At 39.2% G+C, this 20,272-nt stretch overlaps 1 protein-coding gene across 4 annotated transcripts in view; it reads left to right on the forward strand.

Annotated features, from left to right (window-relative positions):
• The window catches only part of pdzd2.L (PDZ domain containing 2 L homeolog), a 206,251-nt gene extending 199,776 nt beyond the window's left edge, over nucleotides 1-6,475 (forward strand). For 2 of the 4 annotated variants that reach the window (XM_018266584.2, XM_018266579.2), the window contains exons 24-25: nucleotides 2,006-2,140; nucleotides 4,198-6,475. In XM_018266584.2, coding sequence (XP_018122073.1) covers nucleotides 2,006-2,140; nucleotides 4,198-4,364 — 302 coding nt within the window. In that variant the 3' untranslated portion in view covers nucleotides 4,365-6,475. The remainder of the gene's footprint in view (nucleotides 1-2,005; nucleotides 2,141-4,197) is intronic. The other 2 variants (XM_041569775.1, XM_018266591.2) reach the window with 1 other exon arrangement.
• Nucleotides 6,476-20,272: the final 13,797 nt, after the last annotated feature.

The following is a 20,272-nucleotide window of genomic DNA, read 5'->3' on the forward strand; positions in this document are numbered from 1 at the left end:
TACTAAACATGGTTAACTTTCCCTTTATATTGTCCGAAATGGTCAGTGAAATTAAATTATATTTGCTTCTTTGTCAACGGCCTAATTAAAAGTTACTGGGCCCCACAGCAAAACCATTTTGAGCCTCTTTAAACTTTAGGAACAAGACCTTTCCATTAACAGATATTGAAACTACTTAAAGTGATCCTGTCATCGGAAAACATGTTTTTTTCAAAACGCATCAGTTAATAGTGCAACTCCAGCAGAATTCTGCACTGAAATCCATTTCAGTGCATTGAGAAGGAAAAACAGCAGCCTGCCAGAAAGCATTTCTCTCCTAAAGTGCAGGCACAAGTCACATGACCAGGGGCAGCTGGGAAATTGACAATATGTCTAGCAACATGTCAGATTTTAAAATTGAATATAAAAAAATCTGTTTGCTCTTTTGAGAAAGGGATTTCAGTGCAGAATTCTGCTGGAGCAGCACTATTAACTGATTCATTTTGATATAATTTTTTGCCCCATGACAGTATCCCTTTAAGAACTGCTAATAGCTTGAAAACTAGAATAGAAAATAATGTAAACTGCAAAAGTGTGCAGCAAAGAAATTTGACATTAATATTGTGGAATTAAAAAATGAATAATGGATGTACATTGCAAAAATGTTCAGAATAGCACCCTCATCAATTTTACATTCACTTATTTTTAAGGTTTACTTATCCTTTAACTTAAGAATTCAACTAATGTTTACATTTCCTTTAACCAGATGTTGCCCCTTGATTGCAGGGGAGCAGCATGATGTGATGGAAGAATGGTGTAGCTGCTTGCTTTGCACCAGATTTCATTCCAAAACATTTGTCTTGCTGGCACTGACAGTCCTAATTAAAGGATAAGTAAACCTTAAAATTAAGTGAATGTTGAATTATTGAGGGTTCTATTGTAAGTACTTTTGCTATGTACATTAATTATTTTTTTATTTTTAATTCCAAGATATTAAAGGATACATGTCCTATAAACATGAATGTATTTTTTACAACAGCGCCACCTGCTGGTTATTTGAGAAAGGTTCTAATTTTTTGAGAAAGGATACTTTGCAATTGGTCTTATTTTTCTTTTTTTGTGGATTTTGAATTATTTTGTTTTAGTGCAGCAGCGAGAACTGGGAATCTGGAAGTTTGGCAACTGTCTGGTTGCTAGGATCAAAGTTACCCTAGTGACCAAGCAGTGATTTAAATGACAGGTGATGAATAGAAGGGTAATAAAAAGTAATAGCCATAAAATTGTAGCCTCAGAGAGCAATAGCTTTTTGGCTGCCGTGGTCACTGACCCCTATTTGAAAGCTGGAAACACAAGAGGAAGGCAAATAATTTAAGAAGTAGCTAAGGAGCAGACACTCCATAACATACTAGCAATTAAACTAAAGATGATCTTCTGCTTAGGAAAGATTTGAGAAAGGTTTTTTTTTTTCCTGGGCAGAAGAACATCAGAGCAGCCTCTTTCTTTCTCCTGACAACTTCCTTGACTACTTGGTGGTCAGACTGGTGGGAAAATGACCAGCAGGTGGCGCTGTTGTAACAAAATTCATTCATGTTAACAGTACATGTATCCTTTAATATCTTGGAATTAAAAATAAATAAATAATGAATGTCGATTGTAAAAGTACTTAGAATAGCACCCTCATTAATTTTACGTTCACTTATTTTAAAGGTTTAGTTGTCCTTTAATGATGCTGCATATATGGCTTAAAGGATAACTAAACCCCCCCAGTAACAAAAGCCCCCCTTAACTGCCTGCCATTGCCCCCTCTCCCTCCCCGCACTGTGCAGCATTAGCCAAAAAGGTGCCCCTGAAAAAACCCTGACCCTAAAATGCAGAGCAGCAGAGCTCCCCAGCACCACCTTCTGCCCGTTTGCATTCTTTTGGGTCTCTTTTTTGCATTATTTTTATTTCTCCTTTAATGCACTTAATGGGAAATGAATGAGTCTAAGGCAGCAGCAGATTAATGGGATTTTGTTGCACCTCGCAGGGGACAGTGTGGATCTGACAGATACAATGATTGTGGAACTGCGGAAAACCTCTGCCGGCCTGGGATTCAGCCTGGATGGAGGAAAGGCCTCTATATATGGAGACAGACCTCTCTTCATCAAGCGCATATTTCAAGGTCTGTATTCGGGCTGCTTCTTTTTAAATATATAGAGATGGTAATAATAATAACTGAATATCTGCTGGGCAATAGGGGATTCTGGGAGTTTAATACCAGTCGTAGTCTATTATCGTCATCATTCCTTACTATACATGATGCCCCATGTAGGGATGCACCGAATACACTATTTTGGATTCATCCGAATCCTTCACGAAAGATCTGGCTGAATACCCAACCGAATTCTAATCCTCATTTGCATATGCAAATTAGGGTCGGGAAGGGGAAAACATTTTTTACTTCCTTGTTTTGTGACAAAAAGTCACGCAATTTCCCTTCCATATGCAAATGAGGATTCGGTTCGGCCGGGCAGAAGGATCGTTTTAATGGACGAATAAAGTTTTGACCTTTTAAAATTCGGAGTGCGGAATCGCTTCTTCCTACTCTCCATGATGTGCGGTGTGGGACGCCGAATGGATTCCAGCACCCGTTGTGATGTTTACCACTACATGCGGTGAATCAGGGCGGTTACGCCAACTCGTATCTTGCTGAAAAAGGCAGAATCCCGAAACGAATCCTAGATCGATGCATCCCTAATCCCATGTAAGGATCTGATTATCCGAGCTGCACCGGAGTCTCACTGCATTTCATTTCTGATGGGATCGACATTAACCCTACTTATTGGCCCCCCTACCCCCAAATGAATGTGGTGGCTGGGAATACAGTTATTGCAATGCACCAGGCAAAGGTCACGTCACACGCACACAGCTATTATTATGGATTGTTATGGAACGTGATCTGTAATATTATCTGCCTCCCAGACGAGAGAGGCTGAACAGAACATGTGGCCCTAAAGCTGCTCCTACAAAGGCACAGAGACTTCCACATCAGTAAACTGAATGTTACAAGATTTCTCTCTCTCTCCCATAGGTACAATAAGTCAGTAACAAATGGTAAGAATTTGTTAGTGACATTTGAGCTTTGAACAATACATATGGGATGGGACAGAAAGCCCAAAATGTGCAATGTGATCATGACTTAATATGTTCAGGGTTTTTTTTGTTTTTTGGGGGGGAATTTCCCTAAAATTTATGTATTTCAGACCAATGCTGCCATCTAGTGGGGGACAGAACCTAGTCAAACAGACCATTTTAATTCTTTAAACATGCCATTTCTTTAAAGGATAAGTAAACCTTTAAAATAATTAAATGTAAAATTGATGAGGGGGCTATTCTAAGCACTTTTTTCATTTACATTCATTATTTATTTTCTTTTTATTCCAAGATATTATGGGATACATGTGCTGTTAATATGAATGAATTTTGTTCCAACAGCGCCACCTGCTGGTCAGTTTCTGACCAGTCTGACCACCAAGTAGTCAAGGAAGTTGTCAGGAGAAAGAAAGAGGCTGCTCTGATGTTCTTCTACATAGGAAAACATTTAGAAACGTTTCTAAAATCTTTCCTAAGCAGAAGAACATCAGAGCAGCCTCTTTCTTTCTCCTGACAACTTCCTTGACTACTTGGTGGTCAGACTGGTGGGAAAATGACCAGCAGATGGCGCTGTTGAAACAAAATTCATTCATGTTAACAGTACATGTATCCTTTAATATCTTGGGATTAAAAAAAAAATGAATGTACATTGCAAAAGTGCTTAGAATAGCACCCTCATTCATTTTATATTCACAAATTTTTAAGGTTTACTTATCCTTACAGCACAGTCTGTCTTTTAGCCCCATGTCTGATTTCAGTGTAACCTAATGAAGACACAAATGACATAATTAGCTCTATATGTGAGATAACAGCAAGACACCTGACATACAGTAGAGCTTGGAATCAGCATTCTCACTGGTCAATTCTTCAGCATTTCTAATGATGCTTTTGATCAGTTGAATTCTTATTGGTGATTTTTCCTGCATCTACAATTCGGTTTTTCGGCAACTTTTATAGAAACTAGGGGTGCGCTGCAGAGCCTTGTTATTGTTGGGTTTGAAATTCGTTTAATACTTAAAAATAATGAAAAACAATGTAGACTGTGTTGTTTACTCCATTAATAAGAGTTCTGTGTTTTACCAACAGGGGGCGCTGCTGAGCAATCTGGAGAAATCCAAGCGGGCGATGAAATTATTTGCATTGGCGGAAAGTACTTGACAGGCCTGATGCACTACGACGCCTGGAATATCATCAAAGCCGTCCCCGAGGGCCCCGTACAATTACTGATCAGAAAGCACAGGACTGCTGTTTAATCGCAATGCACTTTCTATAGCACCTGGAATCATTGAGATGTTAGGGCCACATATCTATACAAAGTGTTGGGGCATTCCATATTACCCCCTGCTGAGCAACAGCACCCCTAGAGGTCATGGACAGACAGTGTGAACATTAATCGATCATTTCCTTATGACAAAATAAGTCTCAGTATTGACTTCTCTTATATCAGTCCCGGGATCTGCAACTTTTCAGCAACAAACCAGACCCAGACCACTTTACCCTACAGAGAATTAATGGCAGTGAGTTCTGTCAGGTGACAGCTGGGTGGTGCCCCCTACAGTGTGCTTATAGAATTGTCTCTAACTGGCAAACCCGCCTGAGCTGCTGCATTCAGGAATCCTTCAACTGACAATCTAATCGCCGGAGTTGCCATGCAGCGACCATACCGTTATCATGGAGAATCCCACCTCTGTACCAACCACTGCCAGTTGCATTTGTTCAGGATGATCTTCTGTTTATTCCATTGGCTTTCTGATATTTTATTGTGTTCTGAGAACCTCTGTCTGCATGCTACCAGTTCCTGATGGGTCCATTTGTCCCAAAGCAGCTTTCCCCCAGCATGAAGGAATGGAGTTACCTGTGCCAAATTAACTGTCCAATACATACCCGGATGCTGTTACTATTTCTTCTTATGGGACTCTTGTGCTCTGGTTTACATTGTAATTAGGTTTGTGTGCAGCACATCTATTGTCAGCAGCAGGGCTGTCCAACTGGAGGCTTATGGGTCAGATATTTTTTATGGCCTCCAGACTTGTCCAATAACCTCTTTGGACTATCGTTTCACAATAATCTGGAGGTTACATCATAGTGAATAATTGCCCCAGAATTGACAATATGTATTTCCACAAAGGCACCGGCAGACATTTAATTTCCAAAATAATCTGCAGGGTCTCCCCTGTGGGTCCCTGTACCAAAGAGTGATGTCACTAGGAGAAGGCAAATCTGAGATCAGATTCCCTCATTGGGCCTAGTAGGTGTGGAGGTCACAATAGAGAAGCTGCTGTTGGGTCATTCTCTGTAGTAACCAGTCACTGCAACTTCCTTCCAGAATCTCATGAAACAGTTTGTAAGGACATAGGCCTCCAGCTCTTTAGCTGTTGTTAAACTACAACTTCTAGAAACCCCTGAGTCCCTCAGACAGCTGGTGGGTCCAGGTTGCATCAATGACGACTGGTTGGGCAGCACCAGTATAAGTGTTATAGTCACCATCCTGCCCAGTTATACCAGTTATACGGAACTCTTGCCCCCTACTATGTAAGGGTCCCTGGTTCTGAACCCTAGTTGAACCCCCTACTGTCACCACATACATTAATTGAGGGGGGCACTAGATAATATCCGCCACTATCCTATTCCTTTGGATGGGAAGGAAACAATATATTTAAAGTTGTAGTACTTTATTTTCTCTAATACTAGAGTACTTAGAGTGAATCTATTCCAGGAGAAATGACTGAATTATATATAAATGTAAAGTTTTATATTTATACTAGTAGCTGAAAGATTCAAGTAATCAGTGAGTATCTTATGCCGCCATTGCCATACTAGGATGTGGTTCTTTGGAGTAACTGCCTTAATGACGTGTGTAGTGCACATCTTGTTTGCAGACCAAAGTAAATACATAGGGAATCTATTAGGCTGCTGTGTAGCAACTGGTGCTGATTTTACACAGGCAAATTAAAAATGCAGAAAAAATAAAAGCCCTATCACAGTAATGATCCAGGCCTTCAAAGTTGTTCAGAGCTTCTCCCCATCTTGGGTCTTTTTAGGCATCTTTTGAGTGTCAGTGGCACTGCACATGCTCAGTGTGCTCTGGGCTGCTGTTAAGAAGCTAAACTTAGGGGTCATCAGAAATGATCAAACTGTGAAATTACCTTGTCATAGAAGCAGATGCTACAGGGCTGGTTATTTATAAATTTCTGATGGAGACTGCACTGGTTTCTGGGCTGCCGTAATGTGACTCTAAATGAATAGCTAAATATATACAGTATATTGTAGGGATGCACCGAATCCAGGATTCGGTTCGGGTTGCGGGCTCTTTCAGCAGGATTCAGATTTGGTTGAATCCTTCTGCCAGGCCAAACTGAATCCTAATTTGCATATGCAAATTAGGGATGGGGAGGGAAATCACGTGACTTTTTGTCACAAAACAAGGGAAAAAAATGTTTCCCCTTCCCATCTCTAATTTGCATATGCAAATTAGGATTCAGTTTGGTAGTTGGCCAAATCTAAGGATTCGGGAGTTCCGCAGAATCCAAAATAGTGGATTCGGTGCATCCCTAGTATATTGTGATTCGGTCAGCTGTGAATTAGCAGAAAATAAGACCGGGAGCTACTGGGGCATCTTTGGAGGCACAGATCCATGCTGCTAGACAGATGCCCAAAACAGAAGGTGTAGCATTTCTAATCCTTTGCGAAGCTCTATTTCTCCTTTAAACACTATTAATAAGCAAAAGTGATTAAAAGTGATGTTTTTTTTTTTTTTTTTACTGAAAATTGAAAGAATATATTTGTTGAAGCACTTATATGTTTGTCTGTCTGATGTGTAATGATTGCTTTGTCCGGAATCCGAACCCTTCTGCAGCGCCGAAAATGTAGAAGCGAAAATGGAAAAACATGAGTAGGTCACACACCACGTTTTTTCAATTAGATAGGGTTCAGATGCAGTTTTGGTTCGGCCAGGCTCTTGGATTCGTCCGAATCTGAATCTTTCTAAAAAATAGCTCGGATTTGGACAAATCCTGAACCACTGCATCCCTAATAATGATCCACTAAACAAGGTCCCTGTTATATCCCAGTGAACACCTCCCTGTTGCATGGACAATAAACACACCGCCTGTAGGAAACCATGGTATGTTAAAGGATAAATAAAATAAGTGATTGTAAAACGAATGAGGGTGCTATTGTAAGCACTTTTACTAATTACATTCATTATTTATTTTTAATTCCAAGATATTAAGGGATACATGTACTGTTAATATGAATGAATTTTGTTACACCAGCGCCACCTGCTGGTCATTTTCCCACCAGTCTGACCACCAAGTAGTCAAGGAAGTTGTCAGGAGAAAGAAAGAGGCTGCTCTGATGTTCTTCTGCTTAGGATGGGTTTTTAATAAAGTGGTTGCACACAGTATATTTCTGTTATAATCCTACAGATATTAGATATTGTGTTGGGGAGCTCCTTCAGTCTAACTCTTTTTTTTTTTTTTTTACTGCTGCAAGAAACTCTCTAATGTAGGAGACATGGTTATGAAAACAATGGTTAGGCTGGGGGAGAACAACAAAAAATTAATTTATATTTTAAATAACTATAAGAAACAGCCCCCAAGTTTAACACAACTGTCTCATGGTAGCCACAGTGTAGAGATAGACAAACAGGTGGTGGGAGTTGTAGTGCAGCCTTTTCCCCAAAATTACCTTAGAGTCTGCGTTTAGCTCTTACTGATCTACAAGGCCCCACAACTAAGTAGCACAAGTTGCTGGGAGTTTCATTACTGTGGCTTTGTGTCCTTCTCTCGGATTCAGCCTCCAGTTGTGTTTGCAGTCACACTTGTATCATATTGTATATTTTGTGTATATGGAATCTGTCTCCTGTCGGGAATGCTTTGTACATCACACAAATGGAAGTGCAATAACACTAATTGGACTGTACATTTTTTTTTAATGCTGCTTTTCCTCAGCTGTGTAAATCCGACCTGTTGTTTTGTTTTTATTAGTTTTTACATAAAACAAATTAAATAAACACAATATTCCTATTCCTGGTTTTTATCTGTCTTTTGCACAGTGCGGGTTTCATTGGAGAAGAGCACCATCTAGTGGTCATATGTATAGCAAATGTGGTATGGGAGCCGTTATCCACAAAGCCCCAAATTAAGGAAAGGCCGTCTCCCATAAACTCTATTTCATCCAAATTTGTAAAACTGATTTCCCTTTTCTCTGTAATAATAAAACAGTAACTTGTACTTGATCCCAACTAAGATATAATTAATCCTTATTGGAAGCAAATCCAGCCTGTTGGGTTTATTTAATGTTTACATGATTTTCTATTAGACCTAAGATCTGGAGATCCAAATTATGGAAAGATACATTATCCGGAAAACCTCAGGTCCCGAGGTCTGGATGACAGGTCCCATGCCTGTAGCCATAAACCTCAGAGTTCCATGACCTTTAGAAAATATAAACATTACCTTTATATGGTTATGAAACTCTTTAGCTTATAATATTCTAAGTTTTTACAATAAGGGGTACATTATTCACAAAAAATGAAATTATATATATAATACACAAAAGCTATGAATATCTTGTAAATTATATAGTGAATAAAGTACCCCCTCTTGTAAAATATAAGGATATTATAAGTTACCAAGGAGCTTCATGACCATATAAAAACCCCAGGCCAAAGGTAACTTCTAATATCCTCATATTTTACAACTGGGGGTACTTTATTTATTATAATACACAAATTTCAGTGAGTCGTGACAGAAATGACATCAGAACTCACCGTTTATAACTGATGACCGTTTATAAGGATATAATTTACAGGATATTCATGGCTTTTGTGTATATATACACATTATATATATATATATATATATATATATATATATATATATATATATATATATATATATATAGTAGTCCAAAAGCCGGCACAACACGTCAAACGTCTTTGAGAAAGGCTTGAGTGCAAGCCGAAACTTTGTCTTTTAAATAAACACTTTTTTGATGTGATAAGCCCTGAGAGTGCGAGCTTCTTCATTTCTCTCTCTCTCTCTCTCTCTCTCTCTCTCTCTCTCTCTCTCTCTCTCTCTCTCTCTCTCTTTCTCTCTCTCTCTCTCTCTCTCTCTCTCTCTCTCTTTCTCTCTCTCTCTCTCTCTCTCTCTCTCTCTCTCTCTCTCTCTCTTCTCTCTCTCTATATATATATATATATATATATATATATATATATATATATATATATATATATATATATATATACTGAACTAAACAAATTAACCCAGCACTATCATTATACAACTTTAAGGAACAATTGGATTAAAGAGAACTTATCTGAATTTGGCAAAAAGAGACACTTTTGGTTACATGGTTTGTACAAAGTATGCATAAGCTGATGCGCCCCGCCAAGGCAGTGTCCATGCATCAGTCCTATATATATATATATATATATATATATATATACACACACACACAGTTATGGGATCTATTATCTGGAAACCTGTTATCCAGAATGCTCAGAATTACGGAAATGTTATCTCCCATAGACTCCATTATAATAAAATAATCTAAGTATCTTTTACTTGATCCCAACTAAGATATAATTAATCCTTATTGGAAGCAAAACCAGCCTATTGGGTTTATTTAGTGTTTACATGATTTTCTAGTAGACTTAAGGTATGAAAATCCAAACTACGGAAAGATTCGTTATCTGGATTGCTTATTATAATTTTTTTGTTTCTAAAAAAACAAACAATGGATCTCTCAAACAGAGGAGACCTCCACCATCAACATACACAGGTGCGGGTGGTTGGCCATTCAACACTGGGATGGGAATAGGGGATCACTGGTCTTCCTTAGTTTATATAATGTCAGTGAATAGATACCCTACCTATATTATGTAGCTCTTGGGGAGCCTAAACTATCAATTGAATGATACCAGCCACTGCAAACATATATTTGTATATACTAAATTCACTGCACCAGCCCAGAGGTTTAGCAGCCCTATCACAGTAATGATTCAGGCCTTCAAAGGTGTCCACAGGAGCTTGCTATCTTCTGAGTGTCAGTGGCACTGCACATGCTCAGTGTGCTCTGGGCAGCTGTATAGAAATTAAACATAGGGGTCATCAGAAACCATCAAGCTGAAAATGAGGTTTGTCTCTCATGGAAGCTGAGGTGACAGAGCTGATTCTGAGCTTCCATGTAGCTGTGGAATTCGACTAATCAGCCTTTTATTGTGACATTTCTATTCTATGTGTACTGTATATTGTGAGTGGCTCCCTATCCCTAAGCTCAGTAAGTGACAGCAGCACAGAGCATGTGCAGTGAATCAGCAGAAAAGAAGATGGGGAGCTACTGGGGCACCTGCCACCTCATCCTTCTTTTCTGTTGCCGGGGTCAGTGACCCCCCATTTGAAAGCTGGAAAGAAACATAAGGGGAAGGCAAAAAATTTAATAAAATTACAAATTAAGGCCATTTGAAAAGTATCTAGGAAATAGGACATTCAATAACATACTATCAATTCACCTAAAGGTGAACCACCTCTTTAAAGCAATAGGCAAAAGCAAGTTCAGCACAAGCCCCTGTTCACTGCTCTAATGTTGCAAAGGGGCATCTGCTTAGAGATTTTCTTAAAGTTTATATGTTGTTTTCATGACAGTTCCCCTTTAACCCAACATCTTTATTCATTATCTTATTTAAACAGCAGATGGCAGTACAGGGACATGTAAGTACCGGTATAGGATCCGTTCTCTGGAAACCCGTTATCCAGAAAGCTCTGAATTACAGGACAGTCGTCTCCCATAGACTCAGTTTTAATGAAGTAATTTACATTTTTGTAATGATTTCCTTTTTTCTCTGTAATAATATAACAGTGCCTTGTACTTGATCCCAACTAAGATCTAATTAATCCTTATCGGAGGTAAAACTATTCTATTGGATTTATTTAATGTTTAAATTATTTTCTAATAGAGTTAAGGTATGTAGATCCAAACTAAAGAAAGATCCCTTATTTGGAAAACCCCAAGCATTTTTGATAACAGATCCCATACCTGTATTTCAATTTGCAGGCTGGGAGGCTTGTTTAGGGACATCAGCCCAACCCAAACCCTAGCCCCCAAGGTGTTTCATGAAATAAATATGGTTATTAAGTGGGATAGTTATGGGGTGGTGGCTTTAGCTCCATTCCCATCTGACCCACTGACCCATGTTCTTATTTTCCATTAGCCAGTGGGCAAATGACTCACAATATGGCAACTGGCATTGGACAGGGCACCACCTGGCATGAGTTGTAAAGGCAAAGCACATCCAGCCTCCTCCTCCCAAGACTTTCCCAGGGTTTTCCCTAGCAGGATGTTGCTGAACTGTTTCAATGATAATTAAAGTAAAACTGTAAATTGACTGTACCACGTCGCAGCAGGGAACTCTATATTGGGTAATCTCCTCTTGCTCTTAGGCAGAGCTTATGTTATATACGTGACTATATATGGATGGGCCCTCACTGCAGTATTGGAGGAAAGGGGCCCTAGGGGGGCAGTGGTTCTTTAAAGGGGTGGTTCATCTTTACGTTAACTTTTAGTATGTTATAGAATGGCCAATTCTAAGCAACTTTTCAGTTGGTCTTCATTATTGATTTTTTAAAGTTTTTTTTAATTCTTCCTCTTACAACTTCTTCTGACTGTGGAATGCTGATAAATTTGCCCCTAAGGCTTGCAGATGCGCAGGCAGAGTAACATTTTCAGCTTCATTTCTCCTCTGCAGAACATAAAGTCAAAATGTTCAAATGTTACAGAGGAAACAGTTAACTTTTAGTATGTTATAGAATGGCTATTTCTAGGCAACTTTTCCATTGGCCTTCATTTTTTCTTTTCTATAGCTTATGACTTGCTTGCCTTCTTCTTCTGACGATTTCCAGCTTTCAAATTGGGGTCACTGACCCCATCTAAAAACAAATGCTCTGTAAGGCTACACATGTATTATTATTATTGCTGCTTTTTTTACTCGTCTTTCTATTCAGGCCTCTCCTATTCATACCCCAGCCTCTTATTCATATCAATGCATGGTTGCTAGGGGAATTTGGACCCTAGCAACCAGATTGCTAAGATTGAGAATGGGAGAGCTGCTGAATAAAAAGCTAAATAACTCAAAATCTAAAATAATAAAAATAAGGAAAACCAATTAAGTGTTTTGGATTCATAAACTGGACGGGGGCAGAGCTGGGGGCAAATTGGTTATGGTGATGGTGGCTGGTGGTTTCCAAATAAATCACTGGAGTTACCCCATGCATCTGATTGGATGGAGTGCTATTTATATTTTAGTCCCCAGCATAGTGTGAAGGAGGAACCTGGAGGCATAAGAAGCTGAGAACTTATCCTGGTATCTGCTGTCTAACAATGTGCTTTTGCCTTTTTCTCATTTACACAGGCAATTAACCCACATTGACAACACCATATATATGTATATTGCTGTACAGAAAATAATTAAAGGTGGGGATGGCATCTGCTGGTTAAAACAAGGTAACTTGATGCCGGATGATGGGCCCTGCACTGGAAAAGCCGCTGCCTGGTAAAGTCAAACAAGTTTTAAACAAGTTGGATACTGAAGGCCACTGTTTCATAGGAGCTGATGGATGGAGATTAAAGGGTTATTTAATGAAGTCCGAATGGAAAAAACTCAAAAAATTTGAGTTTTTTCTTTTTTTTTACTATAAAATCCAATTTTTTAGTGGAAAAAAACCTTGAATTTTCAGATTTTATTTATGTCCGATGCTGCAAAAAGTCAGAATCTAAAAATACGGCACCTCAGATCTGCCGAGATTATATATATATATGAGTCAATGGGAGAGGTCCATATCCTATTTAGAAGTTTCTGTGGTCTGCGCTGGAATTAACCCAAAAATCGGACTATTTCGGACTTTTCGGGCAAAAATCCAAAAAAAGACAGAAAACAATCGTACAATTCAGGAAAAAAACTCAGAAAAAATCCCTGATCCGATATAATCATGCTGTTTTAATAATAAATAAGGTCACATCGTGGATTCTAGTTTGGTTGGACTTTTTTATTTTAAAAAATCAGAAAAAAAAATCAAAGTTTGATAAATAGCCCCCAAAATTTAGACTTCCGCTCATATGAATGAAAAAGAATGTGCAGATGAATAAAGAGCAGGGGTAAAATTACCTGTGCCAAAACACTGTTCTCAGTTTTTGCCTAAACAGAAACTTACTTCTGCTGGCATTTATTTTCCCTTTAATATTTATGGTTGCACCATGCCCACCCTGCTGCAGTTCCCAGTAACATATTATAGGATGGGCACAAAGATGAAGCCAGCAAGGCACCCTATTGCATATTGCCTGTCCCTGCAACTTACAAATACAGGAGACAATTTAGGATACAATTTAAGTTGCTTTTAACATCATGTGATGTCTGTTCTACAGTAAGAACGTCAAGTCTTGGCTTAATTATCTACAATGGAATAGAAACTGTCTTATTTATAGACTGCATAGCTGTAATTCATTTTGGATCTATTCATTAATGCGTCTGTAGTCCCAGCACATTCTTATGATACATAGTTATGCAAGCTAATTAGGTGTATGAATAATTAGACTGCCATAATATTTAGGTTACATGACTGCCCTGATGAGGAAAAAGTCACCCCTAATCTCACCCTAAGATAAGGCCACACTGGGGGTGTTTTGGGGAAAATGAATCGCCACGTGTGATTGGCGCCGGTGTTTTTTTTTTTTCATTTTAGCCGGCGCAGAGTGAGGGAAGGCGTTTTGGTCGCTGCAAAGACGAGCCAATTAGTCTCTAGGCGACCAAATCTCTCCAAAACGCCCAGTGTGGCCTTACCCTAACTGTCTTCCAGAATGCAGTCCCAGTCTAGGGCTCACTTGATTGGACAAGAATTTTTATATTTGAGCTTTTCATGCTTAATACCTCCAGGGCTAGGGCTTGAGCATGCTCAGTTTGCAACTCTCCCTGCCCTACTGCAATCTGAGCCCAGAGCTATGAGCGAACAAGGAGAGACTCAGGCAGGAAGTGTTATTGTTATTGTTAAACTGTTGGGAGGAATGTTGATAAAAGGGAAAATTACATTTTATATTGTGTAGCAATTCATACATATTTTTAGCATATATAATAGGGGCATCCAACCTTCAGGCCTTTTACTGGAACAGTAACAGAGGGGAAGGGTTTTAGTAACGTATAGAAACTGTCCATCAGTTAGAAATGATGCTCCGTTAAACAGGTTTCTGTCAAATCCAGCTTTTTTTCAGAATTCAGCTTTTTTTTGTGTTGCAGGGTGTAACTATAGAGGAAGCAGACCTTGTGGTTGCAGGGGGCCGAAGTGTATAGAGGCCCTAATTAATTAGAAATTTAAATAAAATCTTGGTAAAAAAGGCCAAATTAAATGAGCCGTGGGGCCCTGTACCTGTAGCATCTAATTATGCCACCGACTCTATTCACGGCTGCTCACTTGTGGTTAGTCACAGTCTATGGACGAGGGTTTCCCTGAACACCATCCTTTCCTATCCTGATTGAAAGAATTGTTACCTGTATCTAAAGCTGATCACCCACCCAAATGATCACCCTATTGAGCAACTCCCAACTGGCCTCCTGCTTTCAGAACTGGGATGCTCCAAGTGATCGAGGACTAAACCATGTACTAAAATGGCTGCATATGAGAACAGGGTGCCAACACCCTTCTGACAGTTAGAGGCATATTTACTATATAGGTATTCAAAGGCCTGTGCCTAGGGCAGCAGCTTTAAGGTGGAGGTCCTCAGATGCCTATATGGTAAATAAATGATAATTCCCCATGAAATACGTCAGTAGAGGGGGGGGGCAGGGGGTCTGTGGGTGAAAGTAATGTGATGTCACCTCCATTAGCGCACACAGATACGTTCGTGCTGCCAGGCATTGTATTTGCTTAGTTTCTTTAAGTACAGCCTGGGACGGAGCAGCAGAATCAGAGAAAAAACATAATATGTGCACACCAAGCCAAAACATTGCTGTCAATTATAAAGTTGTTTGCAGTCAGAGTTTGTCGGGAAGGTGAGCTGTCTTTTTAGGATCAATGACATTCCATTGTCCCTGCGCTGTATTTGCATGTTTACAAGCAGAGACCTGTTTTACTGCCCTAGATTTCTGTTTCCTTCTTCCTGGAAGGTGGATTTTTCAGTATAGGAGACTCACAGCCCATAACATGAGTCAGAGTCAGTCAGGCATGTTTCAGTGTAATGGGCACTGTCCTTTATTTCTCCAAAACCATAATAAATTACTTTTCCTATGTAACATTTTCCTTATGGCCGTGCATAACACAAAATAAACACATAAAAATTAACATTCAACGTAGCAAGACTAGGATGCTGTGTATAAAATAGTATTGCAGTTCTCATTCAGCAGTTAGAAAGCCAACATATAATTCATGTAACGTTTAATATCTTCCCTTTTTATCCTGCTTAGTGTCAGTGCTGTGTAATAGAAGTTATTGTCTGGCCTGGTGAAGATATATTGATGATGTATTTGTATTGCGGCAGAGTGATGTGAAATGAGAAAGAAAGGCAAACATTATATTGGCCTCACTCCCCAATTGCTGCAAGGATACCCCCATAAATAACATTGTTACCAATACAGAGCTGAACATTCGGGTTGGTGGCTGCCATTACTGGCCACTTGAATTTCAGTCTTGCAGTGATTAAGGGGTTGTTCACCCCTACTTTAACTTTTAGGATGATGTAGACAATACCATTCTGAGACAATGTGCAATTGGTCTTCATTTTTTATTATTTCTGGGTTTTTATTTATTTTATTTTATCTTTTTATTCAGTAGGTGTCCAGTTTGAAATTTCAGCAGCTATCTGGTTGCTATTGTCCAATTCAACCTAGCAACCAGGCAGTAGTTTGAAAGAGAGACACAAATTTGAACAGAGGAGGGCCTAAATAGAAAAAAAAATAATAAAAACATTGTAGCCTCACGGAGAGATAGGTTTTTTTTTTTTTGGCTGCTGGGGTCAGTGACCTTCTTTTTATAGAGTCAGAAGGGAAAAGCAAATAATTTAAAACCTATAAAAAATGTATTAAATAAAGACCACTTGAAAAGTTGCTAAATTTCCCCTTAGATTGTAAGCTCCTTTGCACAGGGCCTTCCTCACCTTTTGTACAGGTATTGGTTGTGATGTATGTAACTCCATATGTTCTATGTATGTAATTAATGTGATTTAGTTGTATAAACACATTTACTTTACAGCGCTGTGAAATATGCTGGTGCTATATAAATAAATGTTAATAATAATAATAATGTCAAATGTTAACATGAAGGTGAAACCTCCTCTTTAAAGGGGTTGCTCGCCTTTAAATTAACTGTTAGTATGATGTAGAGACTGATATTCTGAGACAATTTGCAATTGGTTTTCATTCTTTTTATTTGTGGTTGAAAGATGAGTAATTAAAAAGTAGCAATAACAATACATTTGTAGCCTTTCAGAGCATTTGTTTTTAGATGGGGTCAGTGACCCCCATTTGAAAGCTGGAAAGAGTCAAAAGAAGAAGTCAAATAATGCAAAAACTATAAAAAAGTAAACATGAAGACCAATTGGGAAGTTGCTTAGAATTAGCCATTCTTTAACATACTAAAGGTTAACGTAAAGGTGAACCGCCCCTTTAAACATGTAAACTTGACTCCAATACGTCCCTTGCCTCAAGAGCACATACTCCTGTTCGGCAATTAGTCCCAGGGAGCAAAGGGCCAAAAGTCAAGCAGCCAGGCACAGTGAACATGGTTGTCCCTAATGTCGTTAGGATGAGGGGAGTCGAGATTCAATTTTTTAAAAACAATTTCCTTTTCTCAGAACCTTGTACTTGATCCCAACTAAGATATAATTAATCCTTATTGGAGGCAAAACAACCTATTGGGTTTATTTAATGTTTACCTGATTTTTTAGTAGACTTAGGGTTAGTTCACACGAAGCGTTTTGGGGAGATTTGGTCGCCTGGCGACTAATCGCCTTGTTTTGCGGCCACCAAATCTCCCCAAAATGTCCTGTGTGAACTAACCCTTAAGGTATGTGATCCCTTATCCAGGAAACCCCAACTCCCAAGCATTTTGGCTAACAGGTCCCATACCTGTACTTGAAATACGAAACACCATTATAAGGACTAGACCCAGTTTCACATTCTGATCTGATCACTAAGGGCAATACCATATACAGTATATTATTTTCTCTCCATTTTGCACCCCCCCCCATCATCCTTTGCAACCAGAATTTCAGAATGCTGTGGAAATTTAAGCCACGTGATAAAAGGTTAAATCTGTTACATTTTGCTCACTGCTAACCACTGAATTGCACCAATAGGTTAAATATAAAGGCACCACTTCTGCTTTTTATGGGTGTGTTGCCCTAAAGTTCCCTATTTCCCACCGACAATGACAATGTAGTTGTGTTGCAACAGGTTTCTAACAGGCCAGTGACGCTGGAAAATAGAAACAGAAAAGTAGTAAAAAGACAATACCCTCTGTATTTGGGGCACGGAGCAGCAGTGAATTTCACTTGAATGTATAAATGTGCCAATCCCCAGTACCACCTACCAACGTTTTTCATCCTTGTGTTGCGCCCCAACTCTTTTTACATCTGAACAGGGTCGGACTTGACCATTGGGGGCTAGGGTTACCTGCCTAGTATTTTACCAGCCTGGCCGGTAAAAATTAATCTTGATCCCAAAGTTATTAATAGGGAAAATGCACAGAAAAATATAGGAAGGTGGCAACCCTATTCCGGGGGCCCCCTGCATGCACGAACGTTGGTGCTCCAGGCCACATATTGTTTTTTTTGGGGGGTCCAGCAGATCGGGGAGCGGGTCTGGACCGGTAGGGGAGCCACCGCGGTTTTCCCCGTTCTCCTGCCAGCCCAGTCCGACCCTCAGGGGCACATTTACTTAGTTCGAGTGAAGGAATAGAATAAAAAAAACGTCAAATTTCAAATTATTTTTTTTGGCTACTTCTACCTTCGACTACGACTTCGACTTTGAATCGAACGATTCGAACTAAAAATCGTTCGACTATTTGACCATTCGATAGTCAAAGTACTATCTCTTTAAAAAAAACTTCGACCTCCTACTTCGCCAAGTTAAACCTACCGAACCTCAATGTTAGCCTATGGGGAAGGTCCCCATAGGCTTTCTAACGAATTTTTGGTCGAAGGAAAATCGTTTGATCGATGGATTAAAATCCTTCGAACGATCGAACGATTTTTCCTTCGATCGAACGAATTGCGGTAAATCCTTCGACTTTGATATTGGAAGACGAAGGATTATACTTCGACAGTAGAATATTGAGGGTTAATTAACCCTCAATATTCGACCCTAAGTAAATGTGCCCCTCAATGTCAGACTGGCTCACTGGAATACCAGGAAAACTCCCGATGGGCACATGTGTTAGTGGGCCCTTTTGCTTCTATGTGGCCAATTTCATGGTCATTCCTTATTTTTTTATGGGAAAAAATGTTTATTAATGGAAGAATAGATTTAGTAAATATAAAAGATTAGGAGAATAAAGAGGTTGAGTGACGAGAGGAGAAATAATAGTTTGGAAAGTGGGCCCACGGTCTAAGGTTTTCTGGTGGGCCCCTGGCATCCCAGTCCAAAACAAACTGCCAACCCTGCATCTGAATATTGCTTATGGGTTGAAAAAAGCTGAGGATCCCTTCTCTGTACTGCTTACAAACTATCTGCTTCTATTGCATTCTCCAAAGCTCTGTATAAATACTACAGAGACACAAATACAAAATACAGCAAACAGAAATTACAGGGCAATGAAAGACCAAAGACCTGAGTATTGCCAGTTTGTAAGTGGCCTATGCCAATAAGCAAGACTCCCTGAAAGAGCAGGCAAGGTGGCACCACTGCATCTCTAAAGACCCGCACCCAGTGTGTTATTTAAAGTAGTTCAGGAATGGCCAAGGATTTAAAGTTAGTGACTTGTGTCTCCAAGGCCGTGCTTAAACAGGCAACCCCCAGGGCAGTTGCCATTTTTTTTGTCCTTTAAAAGGGCAGTTTACCTTAAAGTTAACTTTTAATATGTTTTAGAATGGCCAGTTCTAAGCAACTTTTCAATTAGTCTTCATTATTATTTTTTTTAAAAAAGCTAAATAATTAAAAAACCATAAAATTAAAAGAAAAAAAAAAAAGAAAAAAGGAAATCAATTGCAAATTATCTTAGAATATCACTCTCTACATCGAACTGGAAGTTATTTTAAGGTGAAAAACCCCTTTAACTGGATAGAAGGAAATGGTGAGACGATCTGTTTGGGGAGAATGTAGCACATATTACACTGTAGCAGTTTTAGCACAAATACCATTCAAGTGGAAGACACTGAAGGTTTACTAGGATTAAGGGCTCTTACTCACTTGCGTTCTGACCTGCGCTCCCCTGCGTTCCGTTTTTTCAAATGGGGCTGTACTCACTCAGGCGCGTGTAGGCGCCGAACGCAGGAAAAATGCAGCATGTTGCGTCTGAACCTGCGTTCGGCGCCTACACGCGCCTGAGTGAGTACAGCCCCATTTGAAATAATGACATGCGTCTATTCCTGCGCTCCCCTGCGGCTGAACGCCAAAAAACGGAACGCAGGGGAGCGCAGGTCAGAACGCCAGTGAGTAAGAGCCCTTAGTCAAGTCAAGTCAAATCACATTTATTGTCATCTCTTCTGCATACAAAAGAAAGCAAACATAATGAGACGAAATTGCCTAAGTCCTTTTCCTGCCCCAAACCATACACAGTAATACATATTAAACACACTCACAAGACAAGTTTATACAAAAGACATACTTCAATGTACAGTTGGAGCAAAAAAATAAATATGATACAAAAGAAAGACGACCATTTTTCCAGCTTCCGCTCCTTCATTGCGACACAAGAGATTATCAATCTATTTATTTGTTCAATCACAACCTTGTCTAAAAATCTTCTACCAGACTCAATATAATGTGCAATTAATTGTGCCTAATTATACCTCATTTAGAAAGGAAAAAATAAATATGCATGGAAATAAATACTAGATATCTGTCTAAGTTGCATTTAATAAGTAAATGTATGTTTCAACTTACATACAACTTCAACTTAAAGGGAAAGTATCGCAAAAATGAAAATTTTATGTAAGCTTCATCATACTGAAATAAGAA

This window comes from Xenopus laevis, chromosome 1L, assembly GCF_017654675.1.
Source record: "Xenopus laevis strain J_2021 chromosome 1L, Xenopus_laevis_v10.1, whole genome shotgun sequence".
In the NCBI taxonomy this organism is placed as follows: domain Eukaryota; kingdom Metazoa; phylum Chordata; class Amphibia; order Anura; family Pipidae; genus Xenopus; species Xenopus laevis.